The following is an 18,516-nucleotide window of genomic DNA, read 5'->3' on the forward strand; positions in this document are numbered from 1 at the left end:
ACCATAGCTACACTGTACCAGTAGGGTAGCCTCTTCATCCTCTTTTCCTTCATTTCAGCATATTCAGCGCTACAGAAACTTCTGTTTGTGACTCTACTTCTTTTTGAAAGTTGCTGAATACATGTTTTTATTTGAATTCATACAACTCGAGGAGTTTCCAGGGGTTCACTGTCACCTTTTGAGGATTTTTTTCTTTTTAACCACAAAATGGCAGTGTCATGGACTTCCTTGGCATCCATGGGAGATTAAGGTTAGAGATGTTTGTTGCTACAACTTGCCCAACCATTAGCTAGGCTCCTGGAGATAGAGAAGTGAGCAAGAAACAGTTCCTGCTCCCATAAACTTACAGGCTGACTGGCCAATAGGTAACGAAAGAGAACAATTAGTAACTTAGGGTGGTGTGAAATTATAGAGGGCCCAGAGAACTTGTTGAGGAATTCAGAGGCCAGAAGTCCCATGAGTATGAGTTTCATGGGAGGAAGGAATTTGTTTTTATGGGAAAGTAGGAGCTGCTGAAGGTGTAAGTCAGGGAAACAAAGATTCTTATTAGAATCTATTGACCAGTAATAATTGAGCATTGTTTGCACATCATAGGAAGGGCAAGTGCCTACTTTCATGACCTTCTGTTGTTGGATATAGCTATGACAAGGTGTACACATGCATGACAGCACAGTGCAGAGAAGGACCTTAGGAACAGGAGGAAGAACACGTAGTTCAATTCAGTGAACACGAACTGAGCACCTGTCCTGTGTCATGGGCTTAGCTTGGAGCTGGGGATGCAAACATGAATTAGGCAGCCCTTGTGAACTGGGAGGAAGCTTGTAACTTACTTTTAGGTTGGTTAAATATAGTATCCTGGACACAGTACATACACATGTATGTACATACACAGTACATACACATGTAAAAGGAATACTAAGGAAGAGGGTATTCACTTTGCTGGGGGTGGGGATGTTGCAAAGGCTTTGTGGTCATAAAAATGTGCAACAGCTTTGTGCATTAGGGCAGTAGTTCAGTAAGGGGGGGATACATTCCAAAGGTAAAGGAGGTGGTGGGAGGAGGAGCCTGAGTGACATGGTGAGAACTGTGTTTTAGAAACCATTCTGAAGACATGGGCAAGGGAGGGGTGAGGCTGGAAGCAGTTAGATGACTGTAAAATTCCAGGTGAAAAGACAGTGAGGACCTGTGGCTGTGACAGTGGCATGAGGCCAAAGGAGATGGATCTGACAGACACACGTGATGGGTGTGGAGGTTTTAGGGGTGAGCAGAGGTGAGTATGGATTTCATGGGAAGAAAGAAACTCATGGGGAACGGTTCCAAGTCCAGTCTGGGCCATGTGGAGTTTGAGGACATTTGGGAAGAAACACCCAGCTGCAGTTGGAGCTAAGGAGAGTCTGAGGTGGTTACAGGATGGTTAAAAACCATAGAAATAGATGAGATCCTTTGTGGAGTGGCACTAGCCCAGGGGACCATGGGCTGAGGGGTCATGGAGGTTTTAGAATGATTGCTGAAGAACTACTAAATTGGAATTGTGTGGTAGTCAGGACCCCTGGAGCAGAGTAGGGGCAGGGATTCACATTCTAGGTTGCTATGGGTCTACCTAGAATTTTGGCCAAGGGAAGTTGAATTTTTTTTTTTTTTTGGCTGCATGGCATGCAGGATCTTAGTTCCCCGACCAGGGATTGAACTTTACCCCCTTTAGTGGAAGTGCAGTCATAACCAATGGACCGCCAGGGAAGTCCTAGGTTGAACTGTTCTCCTCCCTAAAATTGTGAACGGTGTCTTAAGGTGATTGATTCGGTGGTGGTGCTCAGAATAGACTGGAAGGGAGACACAGAGACAGCTGGACTGGTTTAGGTGGCAGTTGCCAAATGGCATCTAAGTTGACGGGGCTTGGATGCTGCAAGACTGGAAATGTGGGGATAAACAGGAGAGTCAGTTCAAGGAAGGATCTCCAGGCCGTGCCCAGAGGTTGTGGCGAGGAGACGGGGGAAGGCATCTGCATCTCCGTGCCTGGGATGCTGGGTTGTAGATGGGCTGAGTACAAGGGCAATGTCTTATTGTTTCTCTGGCACCTGATACATACTATATACTCCATCAGTATTTGCTGAGTGGGTAGATATATGGTGGTACTGTTGATAGAAACGGAGTCATAAACACTGGACTGGGCAAGGTGGTGAGTTCGTGCCATCTGGCTGAGGGGAAAACAGAAGTCTCTTTCCAGGAGGTGGAATCTTGGTGCTCAGAGGGCACTTGGAAGGGGCCTGTCTGGACATTAGCTCACTCAGTTTAGCTCCGATGTGTGGGCTTTCTAGAAGACTCAGTATTCAATGAAGAACCGAGTGGGGAAGATGACATGAGGTCAAACAGGAGGGTGTTTCCCTTTGAAAATGAACACCCGTGGCCCTTGGGTCCAGGAGCATCTCCTTTCCTGCAGATGACAGGGTCAGGAAGTTCCTGTCTGCCACTCAGAAGACCCCATTTGCTAAGACATTCTTTAGGGAAGGAAGAGGAAGCACGCATTTTGCTGGTAGCTTCTTTCTTTAGCCTCTGTCTAGGGCTCAAGGAGCTTCTAGAGACAGGCTCTGAAAGCTCCCACGGTGAGAGAGAACTCACGCCAGGCTTTATAGAAATTTTCCCTAAAAGAGTAACCAAAAATTTCCCCTACGGCCATAGAATCTTCAGCCAGAACAGGGATGGGAGGGAGAGGAGTGAATGAAGTCATTTTACGGTATTTATTTGCATATATTATAGAAGACATTTCAAATATATTAAATAGGAGAAACAGAAGGTTACTATATTCTGAGTACATCCTGTATCCCTTAGAAACAAATGTGCAAACATCTCCAATCCAGACATGGGTATGACATTTAGACTACGAAAATATATTCTATACCTCATATTGCTCAGAAGGTTAAAAAGGAGTGGATGTCTATTTATGGCTGTGGATGAGAGAGAAAGCTGTTTTGTAGTTTAAAGGATTCACCGTCTCTTTAGAGCTGTGACTTTCATTGGTAGGTAAAGCTTAGGAGGCCCTGAACACGTCGGTTAAATGTTAATGTGGCATACTGTGGTTGGAACCTGGCTTGAGTGACATGCAAATGTTAGTTCTCAGATCAGATGAGCTACAGACCTGACACTCACACAACTGAGAGGAACCCTAAGGTACTGGCTGCCTGGGTTGGTCTGTCTGTCTCAGTTCTTTATACAGTTGAGGATTTCTCCCATGGCTGGGTTTTAATACAGTTAGTCAAATACACTTAATTACTGATAGCAGTCTTGGAACATTTATTGAGCATTTCTAATCTGCCAGCTTTACACAGATCATTTACTCTTCCTGATGATCCCGTAATGTAAGACATGTAGGCATTTTTCTGTTTTATAGATTAGGAAACCAAGGCAGAGAGGGGTTGTTACCTAACTCATAAGTAGTTGTTCTGAGGCTGGAACCCTAGTAGATCCCATGCAGAACTGCCAAGTCTGAACCGTTAGGCCAGATGGCCTGGCCTGTTTATGAAACTGCCTTGGGTTAGAACAAATGGGAAATTTACCCAAAACATGTATTTTGGGTAACCTCGTAGGTCATTTAATATGTAGGAAATGCTGTGGAACCAAAACTCAAATTATTTGAGTCTTTTCAGCAGCTCCATTTTGAGAACCTTTGGATGTTTATCTCCTTTCTGCAGAACAGAACAGACCTTTCCATTTAGGTTTAAGCCAAATGTTCTGGATAATTAACAAAGCTGCTGAGGCCAATTCTAGGGGGGGAAAAAAAACACTTTCGCATGCAGCATGATGTAATCTGAAATGCTGGTGCCCTCACTGCCCTTCTTACACAGAGCACCTTATTGACATCATGAAACTACAGAGGGGCTCCTCCTAGTCCCTAATATGCACAGCCACCTGGACAAGGAGCTTGTCTCTGCTCAGAATAAAAACCAGGCAGGCTTACGGTGGGGGTGGGTTGTTCCTTCTGCACTCTAGCTGGCTTGAAGACCAGGACTCCTGCTGCGAGTATGCAAGCAAATGCCATCCTTGGCACTCTCCCAGGAAACCCAGCATTTTGGCTTTAAATTCTATCTGACAAGAACGGATTTTGTTTCCCTCTGAGCCATTCCTGGGGAGATGAATTCTCATCAGCCCCATATCCAGAGTGAAATCTGGTAAACTCAGTTCAGAGCTTTTCATGAAGCTGCTACAGGGTATTTTAGCAGCAGATCCTGAAGTATTCAAAGGGTTGTTGATAGGGAAAGTGAAGCTTGGGAGGCCCTTTAAAAATGTGTGCGTGTAGCCCAAGTAATGGATGTCCACTGTAGAAAAATTAATATAGAGAAGGAAAAATAAAGCCCTCTCATGGGATCCCATTTGCTTGTATATTGTTGTGTTCATGTGTGCTCAGTCATGTTTTGACTCTTTGTGATTCCATGGACTGTAGCCCGCCAGGCTCCTCTGTCCATGGAATTCTGCAGGCAAGAATACTGGAGTGGGTTGCCATTTCCTCCTCCAGGAGATCTTCCCGACCCAGGGATCAAATCTGCTTTTCCTGTGTCTCCTACATTGGCAGGTGGAGTATTTACTGCTAGTGCCACCATTCTTGTTTAATGTGTGAGGGGGAGCAAACTGAAAAAAGCAGCTTGACAAAAGTTGTTACAAACTTGAGTTTTCTACTAGAATGGTTATGGAAGGTAACTTTTCCATTCTTTATAATACAAATTGCTCAATTAGCACTGAAGGAAATTAAACTGCACAGCCCCGCAGAAATAACGTCGTCAGATTTTCCTAAAATGATGAGGTTGGTTTGTGGCTGGTGCCCGGAGCACACTGTTGACCACAGCGGGAACCGGCGATACAGGTATCAATCCTGTGTGTGCTTTCTTTCCCAGACACCAAATGGACTGCTTCTGACCCCGAGTCCACTGCTGTCCAGCATACATTTCTGGAGCAGCCTTAGTCCAGTTGCTCCACTGAGTCCTGCCCGGCTGCAAGGGCCAAGCACGCTGTTTCAGGTGAGCATTTAGAAATGAACTTGTACATGTGCAATTTCTAAGGGATGTATTTCCTTGATAAATCCTGCAAGGTAACATTTTCTCTAAATGTAGGGCAGAACTCACTGTTAAGTTTCCAAAAGGAATTCATGTTAACGTGGCTGCAAAAGGCACCTTCAGAGGCAGGTACTTTCATTGAGGTGGCGTGCACATGTCAGCTATCCATAAGTGGAACAATAAGTTCTCCAATTGTTCATTTTCACTAACTATGAAAACTAGAAATTTATAAGGAAAAAATTTTAAATTGTATTTTATAAAATCTCCTAAGACTTTAACATACTAACCTATTAATATAGTAAACACACAAAATAAAGATAAAAATCGTGAACTCTACATTGTAGTAATAGCAAAGTTACCTGCATAATTCTATGAGTCAGAATCAAGTTTTCCTTGTTCTATAATAGAAAAAAGAAGCATCCAGGGATCTGATTAAAAGTGAAAAGTCTCAGCTGTTCGTCTTGTAAAGCTCCCTGTACTAGGTAAGCGCATTCATTAGTCATCTCCATACTAGAAACCTGCAGTAGCATCACTTGCTATCATGTGGAAATTGGTATTTCCTCTTGGAGACCCAAAGATTATGACTCACAGACCAAGATGTTACTGTCTGAACATGTGAGTGTAGAAAGGATCCCAGGGACAGGAATGAGGCAAAAGTGGATCAAGTGCACGCACCTGTTCCTGATTCTGACCTTGTCTGACTCATTCACCTTGCCTCTCACCTCTGCCCCTCAGCCTGGCTGACCTCAAGCTGTCGTTCTTTGGTTCTCATTGCACCTAGCACTAACCTCTTTGTCCTGCCTGTTCATCTGACAATCTCCCCACTAAACACTGGGCCCTCAAGAAGCCAGAACTGCATCTTGCTTGCTGTGGTGTATGCCTGGCATCTAGCATGCTGCTTGGTACACAACATGTTCAGCGATTACCACTGACTGACTAAAGGAAGGGATGCCTCAGAATTCACCAAGAGAAGAGATGTCTGAGAAAGTGTTAATAAGATCATGTCTCCAGTGCTTTTCTTTATTGTTCATTTTGTTTGTCAAGGTTAATATTCACCTCTGTGCCAGGGGCTATACATGCTGGTATTTAGGGTCTCATTGGGAGAAGGGTAGAGCTAGAGAGCTTCTGATTACTATCCTGCTTCTCTGGTTTCCTAGTAGGGATGAGGTAGGGTGTCATGATGTGACTATACTTAAGTTATCAGGTTTCTCTTCCTGGCATTCCTTCTCGTTACAAGAAACTGAGATATGGTCATGCACAGCCAATGTGTTGATTCTTAGCTATTTTAACTCGGGCAAAGAAACAAAAACTAGCAATAGCAAAAGGCAGTGAGCAAATGCAGAATTAGGCAAGCTTTAGATTGGTGATCTTTTGGTGGGGAAACTAAAAGACCTTATTTCCTGGAAGTCTCCAGATGGGAGCAGCAGAGTTCCTGAGTAGAGCAGACAGGATCGTGTGGTGCGTAGTCAGTCAGCTCCACAGTGGGGCCTGTAATCCTACCCTAATCCTGGAATCTAACACAAGGCCTCTCTAGGTTCCTGAGATACATGTGAATAATGAATGGACTCTCGCTTCCCTCCTTGCTGAAAATCCTACCACCAGACTGTGCTGGGTTTGGTAACTTCCCAAGGAGGCCCTCCAGAACTACTGGTCCAGAATTCTTGGAGATTTCTAGCCCACTACTCCCAACAGTTAATAGTAGTTCATCTCCCCACTGATTCTACACATTAAAAGGTATCAGGAGCTCTGGGAATTGGCCAGGATGCACATCCCTTCAGTCACTATTGTAGACTGTAGTTCTGTACTGTAGACCCATGGTTCTCAACATATGGCAGACTCAGCCAGAGGCTGGGTGTGTTAAAATGCACCTGGTTGGGTCCCTCCCTCCCCCAGAGTCCTGATTCAGAAGGTCTGGGATGGGGCCTGGTAATAATACTCTTTAATACATTCTAGAGACGCTGCTGCTCCAGAAACCCCACTCAGAACCACTGCTTACCAGTGGCTCCTGATTTACATTTAGAATTCTGCAGAAGAAAAGCTGCACTTAATGGCTACCTGATCAGAACTGTGATTTCACAAATTGGGCCTGTCCTCTCTCCTGGAGCCATTCAGAACACAACCCTGAATGGGAAAATGTGACCATGTGTGGATGGCTGACAGGCTGCATGGCCGTGGGCCCTCTTTTTGGGGTTGGGGTCTGTGAGACTAAAGAAAAATAACTTTGTACCTTTTAGAGTATTACTTCTCTTCCTATGTATGATAAAAGGACTGAGCTGGTGAAAGCTGAAATTTGAAGTTTTGAAAATGGTTAAAATAACGTAAGAATCTTTTTTTTTAATTAGACATTTCAAATGATCAAGTTTCAAATTTAGATTACTATCAACAGTACTGCTTTTTAAACTAATGGAAGTAACTTTAAAAATAGGAAGCCTCTTTCACATATGCTATGTGAATGTGTTGGAGAAGGAAAACAAATTAGACTTGGCCTATAATGATGCTGGCAAATTTCCTGTTATAATTAGAAAAGTATATCAGAATCCTTAAAGAAACAGTTGACAAGGCTGAGGAGGAGTTCTGGCACTGAGGGTCTCTTGCTATTATTAGTAAGTGATAGCAGATACTGAGAATTTCAAGGGAAGGAGAGTGGAGATATGAGCCTTTCTAGAAGAGGTATGCTTGGTAATTGAGACACATAAAGAGAGAATTGCCAAAGACACTGTACTAAATCTAAATATACACCTTGGTTTATAAAGTGAGATGAGTTCCCAGTTGGACTGTTTAGTATTTTAAGCTTGTCTTTAGGATGTTTGTTCTGCTTTTGAAACAGATTTTGATCATATTTGGAATATACCTAGTAGGTACAGATACAAAGTAATTTTCAACTGAGAAAGTTTTCCGTAATTTTTAACTCAACAAATCTAACCCAGAAAATACTTGTAAAGCTCTGAGGCAGGGACTGTGGGGATATACAACACGTGAATGCTGCTGCTGCTGCTGCTAAGTCGCTTCAGTCGTGTCCGATTCTATGCGATTCCATAGATGGCAGCCCACCAAGGCTCCGCCGTCCCTGGGATTCTCCAGGCAAGAACACTGGAGTGGGTTGCCATTTCCTTCTCCAACGCATGAGAGTGAAAAGTGAAAGTGAAGTCCCTCAGTCGTGTCCGACTCTTAGCGATCACATGGACTTCAGCCCACCAGGTTCCTCTGTCCATGGGATTTTCCAGGCAGGAGTACTGGAGTGGGGTGCCAGTGCCTTCTCCGACAACACATGAATACCAGGTGTGTAAACACAGTGCTCCAGGAACCCAACAAGAATTGCTCTTTCCAGCTGGGGCCTGAACAGAGGCCCCAAGGCAGAAGGGACAGCTGAGTTGGGAAGATGGGACAGAATCACGGCAGAGTGAAGTACATTCTAAATGAACAGATATGCATCATTTGGATATGAAAATACATAGTCTGTTCTGGAAGGGACCTGGGTGATAGACTGGTTGGAAAAGCAGCAATGGGGCTTGGACAGTATAACTAAAAAGTTGTTAAGTGAAAACCATGGCAGGCCTTTTAAAGCTGGAGATTAATGTAAGATCTCTATTTTAGAAAGGTTATCACTGGTATCATAATGTGGGGAGAGGACAGAAGGCAGAAAGAGTAAGGGGCAGGAATACATAGATTTACACTACTCCAAATTCTGAGGGGAGAAACCACCTTTTACATAAGAGTGAAAAAGACATTCCAGAGGTAAAATTGAGAGGATGACTTTTAGATGGGTGTAAGGAGTAATTAGTGAAAAATCAGGAAGAGGCAAGCATTACTAAGTGATTAAAAGACTGGTAATGCTATTGATAACAATAGCTACAATTTTTTGAGGGCTACCATATGTCAGACATTGTTCTAAAGCACTTTTCATGGCTCCTTATTTAATAGTCTCAACAGCTCTATTTGAAAAGATGACCAGTTTTACAAGAAAAAGAAACTAAGGCCCAGAGATGTTGCTCAGTTTTCCGAAGATCCCATGTTAACAAGTGGTAGAGCTCTGATTCTTGTTTAGTGTCGTGCTCCTTACCCCCATTCTTACTGACTTTAGACTGAGTGGGCAAGAGGTGCTGGGGCTATCTAACTGACACCAGGAGATGTTTGTTGAGTACAGTACAGGGGAAAGGAAGGCTGAGGACAGAAGTTGGGGAATGCTGCTTAAGAAAAGGGACTGCGAGTGGATGAGGGGAGGGGAGGGGGGCAATAAAGAGGAGTATGAAACATGTCAGAAAGGTCAGACTAACCAAGAGAAACTGTGACACTTGATAGAAATAAAGAGGACAGAAGTCAATAACAAAACCAAAACTTTTGAGAACATCAGTAAGATAAACTACTACTTAAACGAGAGAAGATGTATGAGACTTCAAAGTCTGCTCTTCTTCCAGTGTCTACTCTTAATCAATGGGAATAGTGGTTAGGAGCACACCTTAAATAAAAAGTAAAGTATAAGCTAAATGTAAATAGATTTGATAACCCCAGATGAAATGGATAAAATTCTGTATAATGTTAAAATTCCAAGTGTCAGGAAAGAAAATCTTGATTATAACCATTACAGAAACAGTAATTAATAGCACCACCCCCTTACCACTGACATTAAAATAAGTTGGGCAGTTGGGTACAGAAAGCACAGTATATAGACTAAGTAAGAATTAAACTAGAAGACAGGCCAAGAGATCACTGTGACTCATCTTGTCCTCAACAAGGAAAACTTAGTTTTCAACAATCATGTTTTAGAAGGAGGTCTTTAAGTATGTTGTGTTCAGTTGGGAGTATAGCTGCTATACTTTAGACATGAAAGACATCAAACCATACACGTTTGTCCCATAGTAGCTACCAACAAGACAAATTAACTATACATTTTGGTACTTACGGGTTATCTATTTGGTTTGGTATTATCATTTTAACTAGAATATTTTTAAAGATATTGTTTTCTAAATCTCTTAAGATAAAAACATACCTCATTTTTAACAGTTTCTGAGAAACATCAGTAGTACTCTGGAAAACCAATAGTTTCAAAATACAATATGAGAAATTACTGATTCATATACAAAGAGTTTCCTAGTTTCCAAAATTGATTTTTCTTAATATGTAAAGCAAATAATCATTCTACTGGACTCTTCTAGAAACACTATTAGAACATGCTTTAGCAACATATAAAGTATGTGTTTTTTTCTAGTAGCCTCTGCACATAAAATAATTTGGAATATTTTCTAAGCCTTAGCCTCTGCTGTACGTAATCTTGACTTCATTGTCATCTTCCAGTTACTCATTCTGTAAAATAATTGGCAACATGGACTTTCATAGTGGTCCAGGCATTAAGAAAACACCTGCCAATGTGGGGAACATGGGTTCAATTCCTGGTCCGGGAAGATTCCACATGCCTTAGGGCAAATAAGCTCGTGCGCCAGAACTGCTGAGACCTACACTGAGGCTTAAAGCCTGAGCTCCGCACCAAGAGAAGCCACTGCAATGAGAAGCCCACACACTACAACTAAGAGCCAGAGCAGCCAAAAATAAATAAATAAAATTATTTCAGAAAACTGGCAACTGACCTCTATCAATCAATCACAGAGGTGATGAGAGAACCGGTCCACTGTGGTCTGTCTAGGAATGTTAAAAACTCTGGTCTTCCCAATGGATTTGCAATAATTATTGTAAACATCTTTTGCCCCTACAGTTCCCAACACTGCTCAATGGCCACATGCCAGTGCCAATCCCCAGTCTGGACAGAGCTGCTTCTCCAGTACTGCTTTCTTCGAACTCTCAGAAATCCTGATGACATCTGGCCACAATTTAAAGACTCATTAACTGATGAAACAATTTGTCCCCATGGGCTAGTTTACCTGTGTCGTGAGAAGGATGTTGTGAAACCCGTCTGTTAATTTGGTTTGCACTTTTCATAACATGGATGATCTAGATTTATGTTAGCATTTTAAAACCTTTTTTATATTCAAGTATATATGAAAATCTGTTTTGCATTAAGTGAATTTTAATGTTTTTGTTTTTATATCTTCTTAGCTCTTAAGTGTTGAACACTGTTGACAGTGAAGAACTTTTCTAAATGGTTTTCAATGAAATAAGGATGTGAAGCTTTCTTCCTCTTTAATTCTGCAAATGCTGAACTGTGCTTATATACACTATAACCAGCTGTGCCTTCCTTTGCATTTAGTTTATTGTAAATTATCTATATATATTTTTAGTATTGAAAAAATGAAAGACAAAAATTAGTATCAAACAACTCTAGTAGAATTTCATTATTTTTCACAAGTAGGCAATATGAAAGCATTCATTACTTTTCTTTTTGGCTTTCAACTGTATGAGAATTGCCTTAGAACCTCTTTTGAACTGAAATTCAGTGAATATAATATCCAAGTAATGTTTTTATAAAAAACAAGCCATATTTAGACAATAAAATTTCATGAAAATGTTCTGAAGTGCATTTTTTGAAAAATGAACCTTGAAAGGCTAGCCTCCTGTTTACAATCTTTGAGACTCCTTCCACACAAAAGCCTGAGATGGAAAAACTATATCAAGTACACTCAATCTATGCCCCTGGAATATTTCCTAGGTTAGCACATTCTTATTTTAAAAAATTAACCTGGTTCTTCCCATTTTCCATTGAGAATCATACCTCTCTGATGCATTTACTGTATCTAAGTTAGGGTTTCTCTGAACCCCAGAAACTAACATTTAAAAATCCTATGGTTTGGAAAAGGTTCACAGACTGGTGATGAATACATGTAACAAAGAAAACATTTTGTAATACCAGGTATCTTCATGTGTATGGGTAAAGCCTTGGTTGTGGAAATTGAGGTGTGTAGGATACACTGCTTTACGTATTACTGTTTATGGTGAGAATGAAGGAATATTGATTAAAAAAATATAAAATTCTTCAGGAACCTTATTGTCGAACTGAACTTATGTAACAACCTGCAGTACTAAGCAGTGAGTCCTTTTGTGTAGTGTAGTTTAGAGCAGTGATAAGAGAAACATTTTCTGTTCCTTCAGAAAAGTCAGCAGGCACCAGTTTACAGTGCCCATCTGTATATGAAGTAGTGAAGTTCTAATGTAAGATTCAAGAACTGGAAGATGCCCAGTGCGTTCAACTCAAGAAAATTACCATCCTTAACTGTAACAGAAACCAATTTGAAATGTGGCTAAATAATTCGCTGATCCAAAGGAGGCGTTAAATGGCAAGGATTATGAGAAAGGGTAAAAAACAAAGGTTGTAAAAACAAACATTTGAGTTTTCAAGAAATCTAAAATTTTGTTGCGACACTTTTAACGCTTGAGATGTTCAACTGGAATTGAGCTTGAGATTTTCAATTGGAATTTTATTTGGTGATGTAAGCCCTTATCTGGGGGAAAAATCCAAACTCTAATATGCATCTTTGAATATAAAGTAATGGGCCTGGTTCCACAATCTGCAAGGAGACACTGCTGTCACTACCCACAGACTAAGGATAATTCTATACTAAAATAAAAGAGTTAGTCCAGGGGACTGGTGTTTACCAAACAGAAAATGTTAGAAGAGGCCTTTGAGAGACATCCAACCACCATTTCCAGGTAAGGACAACTGCACAAAGTGGGAATGCCTAGAGCTACATGCTCACCGAAGGTAGAACAATGACTGGTGCTCAGTCCAGTTCTACCTCCCCACGCCTAGCTATAGGTACCTACTGGTCCAAAACTGCATGGTAGGTAGAAAAAAACAAAAGAGCATTAAAAACAAACAAAAAACAAGTCAGTTAAGAGCATACCTCAAATGCAGGATTCTTAGAGAAACTAAAGTCAATGTGCAAAAACCTCAACCTAGTATTCCCTTCCTCCAAATACTATGATTAACATACACTCTAGCTCCATTTACTAGAAATGGAAAGAATACAGTAATTTTTGATGCACCAAAAAAACTCACATGACACAAATAGATAACTGGAGGTGTTGAAGTATATAAGCCTTATTGCTCTGCCTCATTCTGTGTGTGTGTGTGTGTGTTGGGTTTGTCTTTTTTAAACAAATATTTTAGTCAAAAAATAGGTTTCAAAGAACATAATAACTTTGTTTTCTCTTTTTATGTTCGCTTGATCAGTGTTAAAATGCTATGGTAAAGTTTATAGAACTATAACCTAACTGTTGGTCTCTTTTGTACACATCTTTTCTATGACTGCAAATCTTCACTCAATTTTCATATATGTATCATTTTTACTGTTATATTATTTTTGTTCAATAAATACTTTGTGATAAAAGGTGTGAAGAGGCAAGTGGGTTGTATTACTTCCATTTACTTGGGATGATTCAAATGTCGCTATTCTATGGGTATAAGTTGGAAAAAGAATTGTTATTTAGCTTAAATATTGCACATTGAAACACTACGTATATATACATTTAAACAGGTATTTAAGGAAACAAATATACTTCTTGACACTGAGTTGGGTAGAAGGGAATAGATTTAAAAACTGGTCCTCTGTTCACTTAAATCTGAAGTTCTGTCATTCTGCATTGAGGTAGGGAGGTAATGAGGAGGGAGAAACTACATAACCATTTACTCTTTTAGCTGCGATTAATATCAAGAAATTAAAGCCATCCCATGGTCATGGATTAGAACACTTAATATTGTTAAGATCATAGTACTACCCAAAGTGATCTATGGATTCAATAAATTCATCACAGTCCCAAAAATCTCATCCTAAAATTTATATGGAATTTCAAGGAACCTAGAATATACAAAACTATCCTGAAAAAGAAAAACAGAAGTGGAGGACTCACACTTCTTGAGTGCAAAACTTATAAAGCTACAATTAATTAAAACACTGTGGAACTGGTAGAAGGATGGATATGTAAACCAAGAGCAGAATTAAGAACCCCCAAACAAACCCTCATTTCTATGATCAATTGATTTTCAACAAGGTGCCAAGGGGGAAAAGGTCAGGTCTTTCAACAAACAGGTCTAGGAAAACTAGATACTCACATGCAAAGGAATGAGGTTTGCCCCTCACTTTACACCACACATTAATTCAAAACAGATCAAGGTCCTAAATGTAAGCACTAAACTATAAAACTCTTAAAATGGGAAAATATTAAAAACCTTGGATTTAGCTGCTAAGTCGCTTCAGTCGTGTCCGACTCTGTGCGACCCCATAGACGACAGCCCACCAGGCTCCCCCGTCCCTGGGATTCTCCAGGCAAGAACACTGGAGTGGGTTGCCACTACCTTCTCCAATGGATGAAAGTGAAAAGTGAAAGTGAAGTCGCTCAGTGTCCTACTCTTAGTGACCCCATGGACTGCAGCCCACCAGGCTCCTCTGTCCATGGGATTTTCCCGGCAAGAGTACTGGAGTAGGGTGCCATTGCCTTCTCCGTGGATTTAGCTAAAGCAACTTATATATGCAAAGAAGAACTAAACGGGACTTCATGAAAATAAAAAACTTCTGTTTATCAACAGGACACCATAAAATGAGCACAACCCACAGAAAAAAATAATTACAAATTATGTATGTCATAATGTTCTAGATGATATAAAGAACTCCTATAACTCAACAACAAAAAGACATACAACCAAACTTTTTAAAAGACAAAGGACTTGAATATACGTTTCTCTAAAGCAGATAATGGTCGGTAACACATGAAAAGGTGCTTACCTCCCTCAAGTCCTTAGGGAAATCAAAACCACAATGAGACACCACTTCAAAGTTATTAGAATGTATATAATGGGAAAAAAGAAGCAAGGATGAGGAGAAATTGGACCTCATGCATTACTACTGAAAAATGTAATACGGTGTGGGTACTGTAGAAAACAGTTTGGTGGTTTCTGAAAAAGTTAAGGATTAAATTACCAACTGACCCAACAATTCCACTCCTGGTATATGAACCCAAAGAATTTGAAAAGGCTCAAACAGATGCTTGTATACCAATGTTCATAGCAACATTATTCACAACAGCCAAAAATGGAAAAAACAAAAAAAACAAAAAACCATGTCTATCAACAGATGAATGGATAAGCAAATTATCCATATTTTGCCTGGATATACAGATAAATGGATAAGCAAATGTTGTATAGTCACACAACAATGTTACTCAGCCATGAAAACAAATGAAGTTCTGACACATGCTACAATATGGATGAACCTTGAAAACATTATGTTAAGTGAAATAAGCCAGAGACAAAAAAACAAGTGTGATACGATTAAATATGTAGTTTTTGTCTCTATGAATTTGCTTATTCTAGGTAAGAGACGGAGAAGGCAATGGCACCCCACTCCAGTACTCTTGCCTGGAAAATCCCAGTCCATGGGGTCGCTAAGAGTCGGACACGACTGAGCGACTTCACTTTGACTTTTCACTTGCATGCATTGGAGGAGGAAATGGCAACCCACTCCAGTACTCTTGCCTGGAAAATCCCATGGACAGAGGAACCTGGTGGGCTGCCATCTAGGGGTCGCACCAAGTCGGACACAACTGAAGCGACTTAGCAGCAGCAGCAGGTAAGAAATTACCCAAAGGATGAGGGAAGGAGAAAACATGGTGGTGGGGGGGGGGGGGGCGCGGGGGGTGGAGATTATAATGGCTACAAAGTTTCTGTTGTTGGAGTGATGAAAAATCCTGGAAATAGGTAACTGCTTTACAACACTGTGAACATAATACTTAATGCCACTAAATTGTATGCTTACAAAGGGTTAAAATGGTAAATTTTATGTTACATGTATTTTACCACAATTTTAGAAAACAGTAAAAACACACACACACAAACCACAGGAACTGTCTTGGGTCAAAAAGATTATAACATGTTAACATCACTTGGAAGGAAAACAAAAATGGCATCCCCTCTTACCTTTAAGAACCTTGTTAGTTTAAGACGAATCATCTGTTCAAGGTTCACAATTTGAGCTTCAATTCTCTTCACTGCAAAGTTTTCAGAATCTGAATGATGCTCAAGTATCAAAAAAAGAAAATCAAATTCCTTAATAAAATGAAGGAACATCCATAGTTTTTCCTAGGAAGAGCAATTTTATATAACTTGGATACAATTCTTCACCTTTTATATGCAAGAATGAAACATAAGGATAACTGTCAAATTTTCAACAAATCAAATAGATAACCTATGAAATGAAAAATATGACAATTAAAAGTGCTATCCTATAAAACTACAGTAAAGATTAGTAAATGAATGGCCAGCACAATTATAAATTAATTGCTACTGGCACAGAGACACTTTTTTATCTTGAGACACATAAAAGAAAATGGTCCCATTCTGCACAGCCTTCTTCCCCAAGAAAGAACCGTGACTCAACAAAACCACATTTTAACAACATGAAGATTTTGTTATTATAAATTTTGAAACAAAATGGAGGAATTTTCACATAATATTTATAACCTTCAAAGTACAATATTAATACATGTCTGTCAGTTAGAAATAACAGCAGTTTGTTAGGCTACAGAGTTTAACATAAAACCAATTTACAAATGTGAAAAGCAGTAGTGGTCCAATATTCACCATTACACATGAATCTGTTTCTTCCAGAAATTTTTTTAAAAATTAAAACTTCAGTATCATGAAATATTAAAATAATACCCCAAACATGCCACAATCACTATTCACAAATAAAGTTAAAATGAAACATACAAAAATTCACTTAATACTGTTAAATAACAATAAACTACAAGATTTCCTGAACAGAAATGGTAGGACCCTGAATGTTTTACAGTGAATGTCAGGAAAATGAATTAAGTTATGACTCTTTTCATGATACATAAGCCCCAAATTTACATGACCATTTCAAAATATAGCAATTAAGATTTGCAGTTGGTAAGATGCACTAAACAAATAGTCCTTAAAAGTGAACACAAATGCTTAAAACACTGTTACCAACATCAAGGTGTATTTATGATATTCAAAAAGATGCATAATTAAAACTGTAATATTTACTATCTCTGGTAAACAGATAATACCTAGAATGCTTTAAAACAATCTTCCAAGTTCTCATTTCTCTCGTTTGTTATTTATCATGGCTCATTTCAAACACATATTACATCTTTCAGCTGATTCCAAGTGAATGCTATTAAAACACACACATATACACATCTCTCAAATGAAATAAATTGTTCCCCAATGAAGAATCATCCATTCTAATTTTTAAAAGAATTGTATTTAAGACAAATAAACAAAACAAGATCTCTCATGTTTGACTGGACTTGTATGGTTTAACTAAATTAAAGCACAATGTAAAACAGGTTAAGTGTATTAGTATACAAATATCCAATAATATGCAGTAAATATTTCTAAAATGAGGAAAGGTAAAAATAAATAATTGTGGTACTTTAATTTACTGGTATGTAATTCAAGATCCCCAAAGTGGCAGGTATTCACTTGCTCGAATCAACTTCTGCATCACATGCTTTCCTAAACATAATGTGCTTATTGATTTCTTAGCTACTCTATTTGCCAATGTTCAATAAAAAATTATATAGCATGAACGTAAGAGTGTTCAAGTTGGCTCACTTATTTTACTGTTAAGCAAAGCTAAATTTACATTCCAGGAAACAATGCAGTTTAATTTTAAAAACAAACAAAAAATGCAGCAGTAAAACAATTTATGAGGAGAAACAGATGCATTCACATATAATAAAGCCACTGCAACTTCTTCAGGCATCAACTGTTGTGTTAAATAAACAGACAGTAGTTATTTAGCAGCAATGATTCCGCAATAAATAATGCACTGTGTTTCTCAGTCCTGCACAAAAATTGCAGCTATAGTTACCATCAACAGCTGTAACCTACTGGCTCTAATGGCAGAGAAGACCTTAAAACCAACTGTACAAAAAAATTGTCACACTGTGACAACAAATATAAAAACAATTTGTAGGTCTGAAATAAAAAGACTCCACTGTGAAGAGGACAGTGTAGACAAACGAAGATTCCAAGTCCACCAAAAGAAATAATTGCCTTCAGATATGAGTCCTTGATTGATAAGAAAGGCTGGGGGCTGGGCTTGAAACCATGTTATCAGACTTAAAAGAGCATGCTCTGTCTTCTGTTCTTCGCATGTCCTAAAATATAAAGTCATTTTATGAGGCAGTTCAAGGTTCAGTTTTATCCCACAAACAGTATTTGGTGACTCTATGAAGCTAATGTTCCCACCAGCAAAAGCTAATTCCATGGTAAGAGTGATCAGCTCTGTCTTAAAGGACCCTCTTGTTGATGGGGTCAGTCTACAGCTTCTATGCTTCGAAGTGATGAACCTGATGACTAGGGGAGCACAGATGTGTCTTCTGCCTCAGGTGCCAGGGGTGGCGGTCAGTGATCAAGCCAGGTCACTTGTAAGAGGTCTCTGTGCCATCTGCAGCTTTCAGGATCCCTGATTGGACTCAGTCAGATTCTCTCTGAAGAATTACTGAGCTGCCCACATCATACAGAAAAGTGAGTATGTGCAATGCTAAACATACACCG

General features: G+C 39.7%; 2 protein-coding genes across 5 annotated transcripts in view; one reads left to right on the forward strand and one right to left on the reverse strand.

Moving 5' to 3' along the window:
* The window catches only part of ELK3 (ETS transcription factor ELK3), a 70,079-nt gene extending 56,757 nt beyond the window's left edge, over positions 1-13,322 (forward strand). The window contains exons 4-6 of one of the 3 annotated variants that reach the window (XM_005206678.5): positions 4,884-5,006; positions 5,450-5,524; positions 10,750-10,837. In XM_005206678.5, the coding sequence (XP_005206735.1) occupies positions 4,884-5,006; positions 5,450-5,509 (183 nt within the window). In that variant the 3' untranslated portion in view covers positions 5,510-5,524; positions 10,750-10,837. Of the gene's footprint in view, positions 1-4,883; positions 5,007-5,449; positions 5,525-10,749 lie in introns of all 3 variants that reach the window. The other 2 variants (NM_001081542.1, XM_010805210.2) reach the window with 2 other exon arrangements.
* Positions 1-18,516, reverse strand: part of CDK17 (cyclin dependent kinase 17) — a 138,841-nt gene that overhangs the window by 11,454 nt on the left and 108,871 nt on the right. The window contains exon 17 of one of the 2 annotated variants that reach the window (XM_059886962.1): positions 15,901-15,989. In XM_059886962.1, coding sequence (XP_059742945.1) covers positions 15,901-15,989 — 89 coding nt within the window. Of the gene's footprint in view, positions 1-15,900; positions 15,990-16,369; positions 18,117-18,516 lie in introns of those variants that run through there. The other variant, XM_024992505.2, reaches the window with a different exon arrangement.

Source organism: Bos taurus, chromosome 5, assembly GCF_002263795.3.
Source record: "Bos taurus isolate L1 Dominette 01449 registration number 42190680 breed Hereford chromosome 5, ARS-UCD2.0, whole genome shotgun sequence".
Classification (NCBI taxonomy): domain Eukaryota; kingdom Metazoa; phylum Chordata; class Mammalia; order Artiodactyla; family Bovidae; genus Bos; species Bos taurus.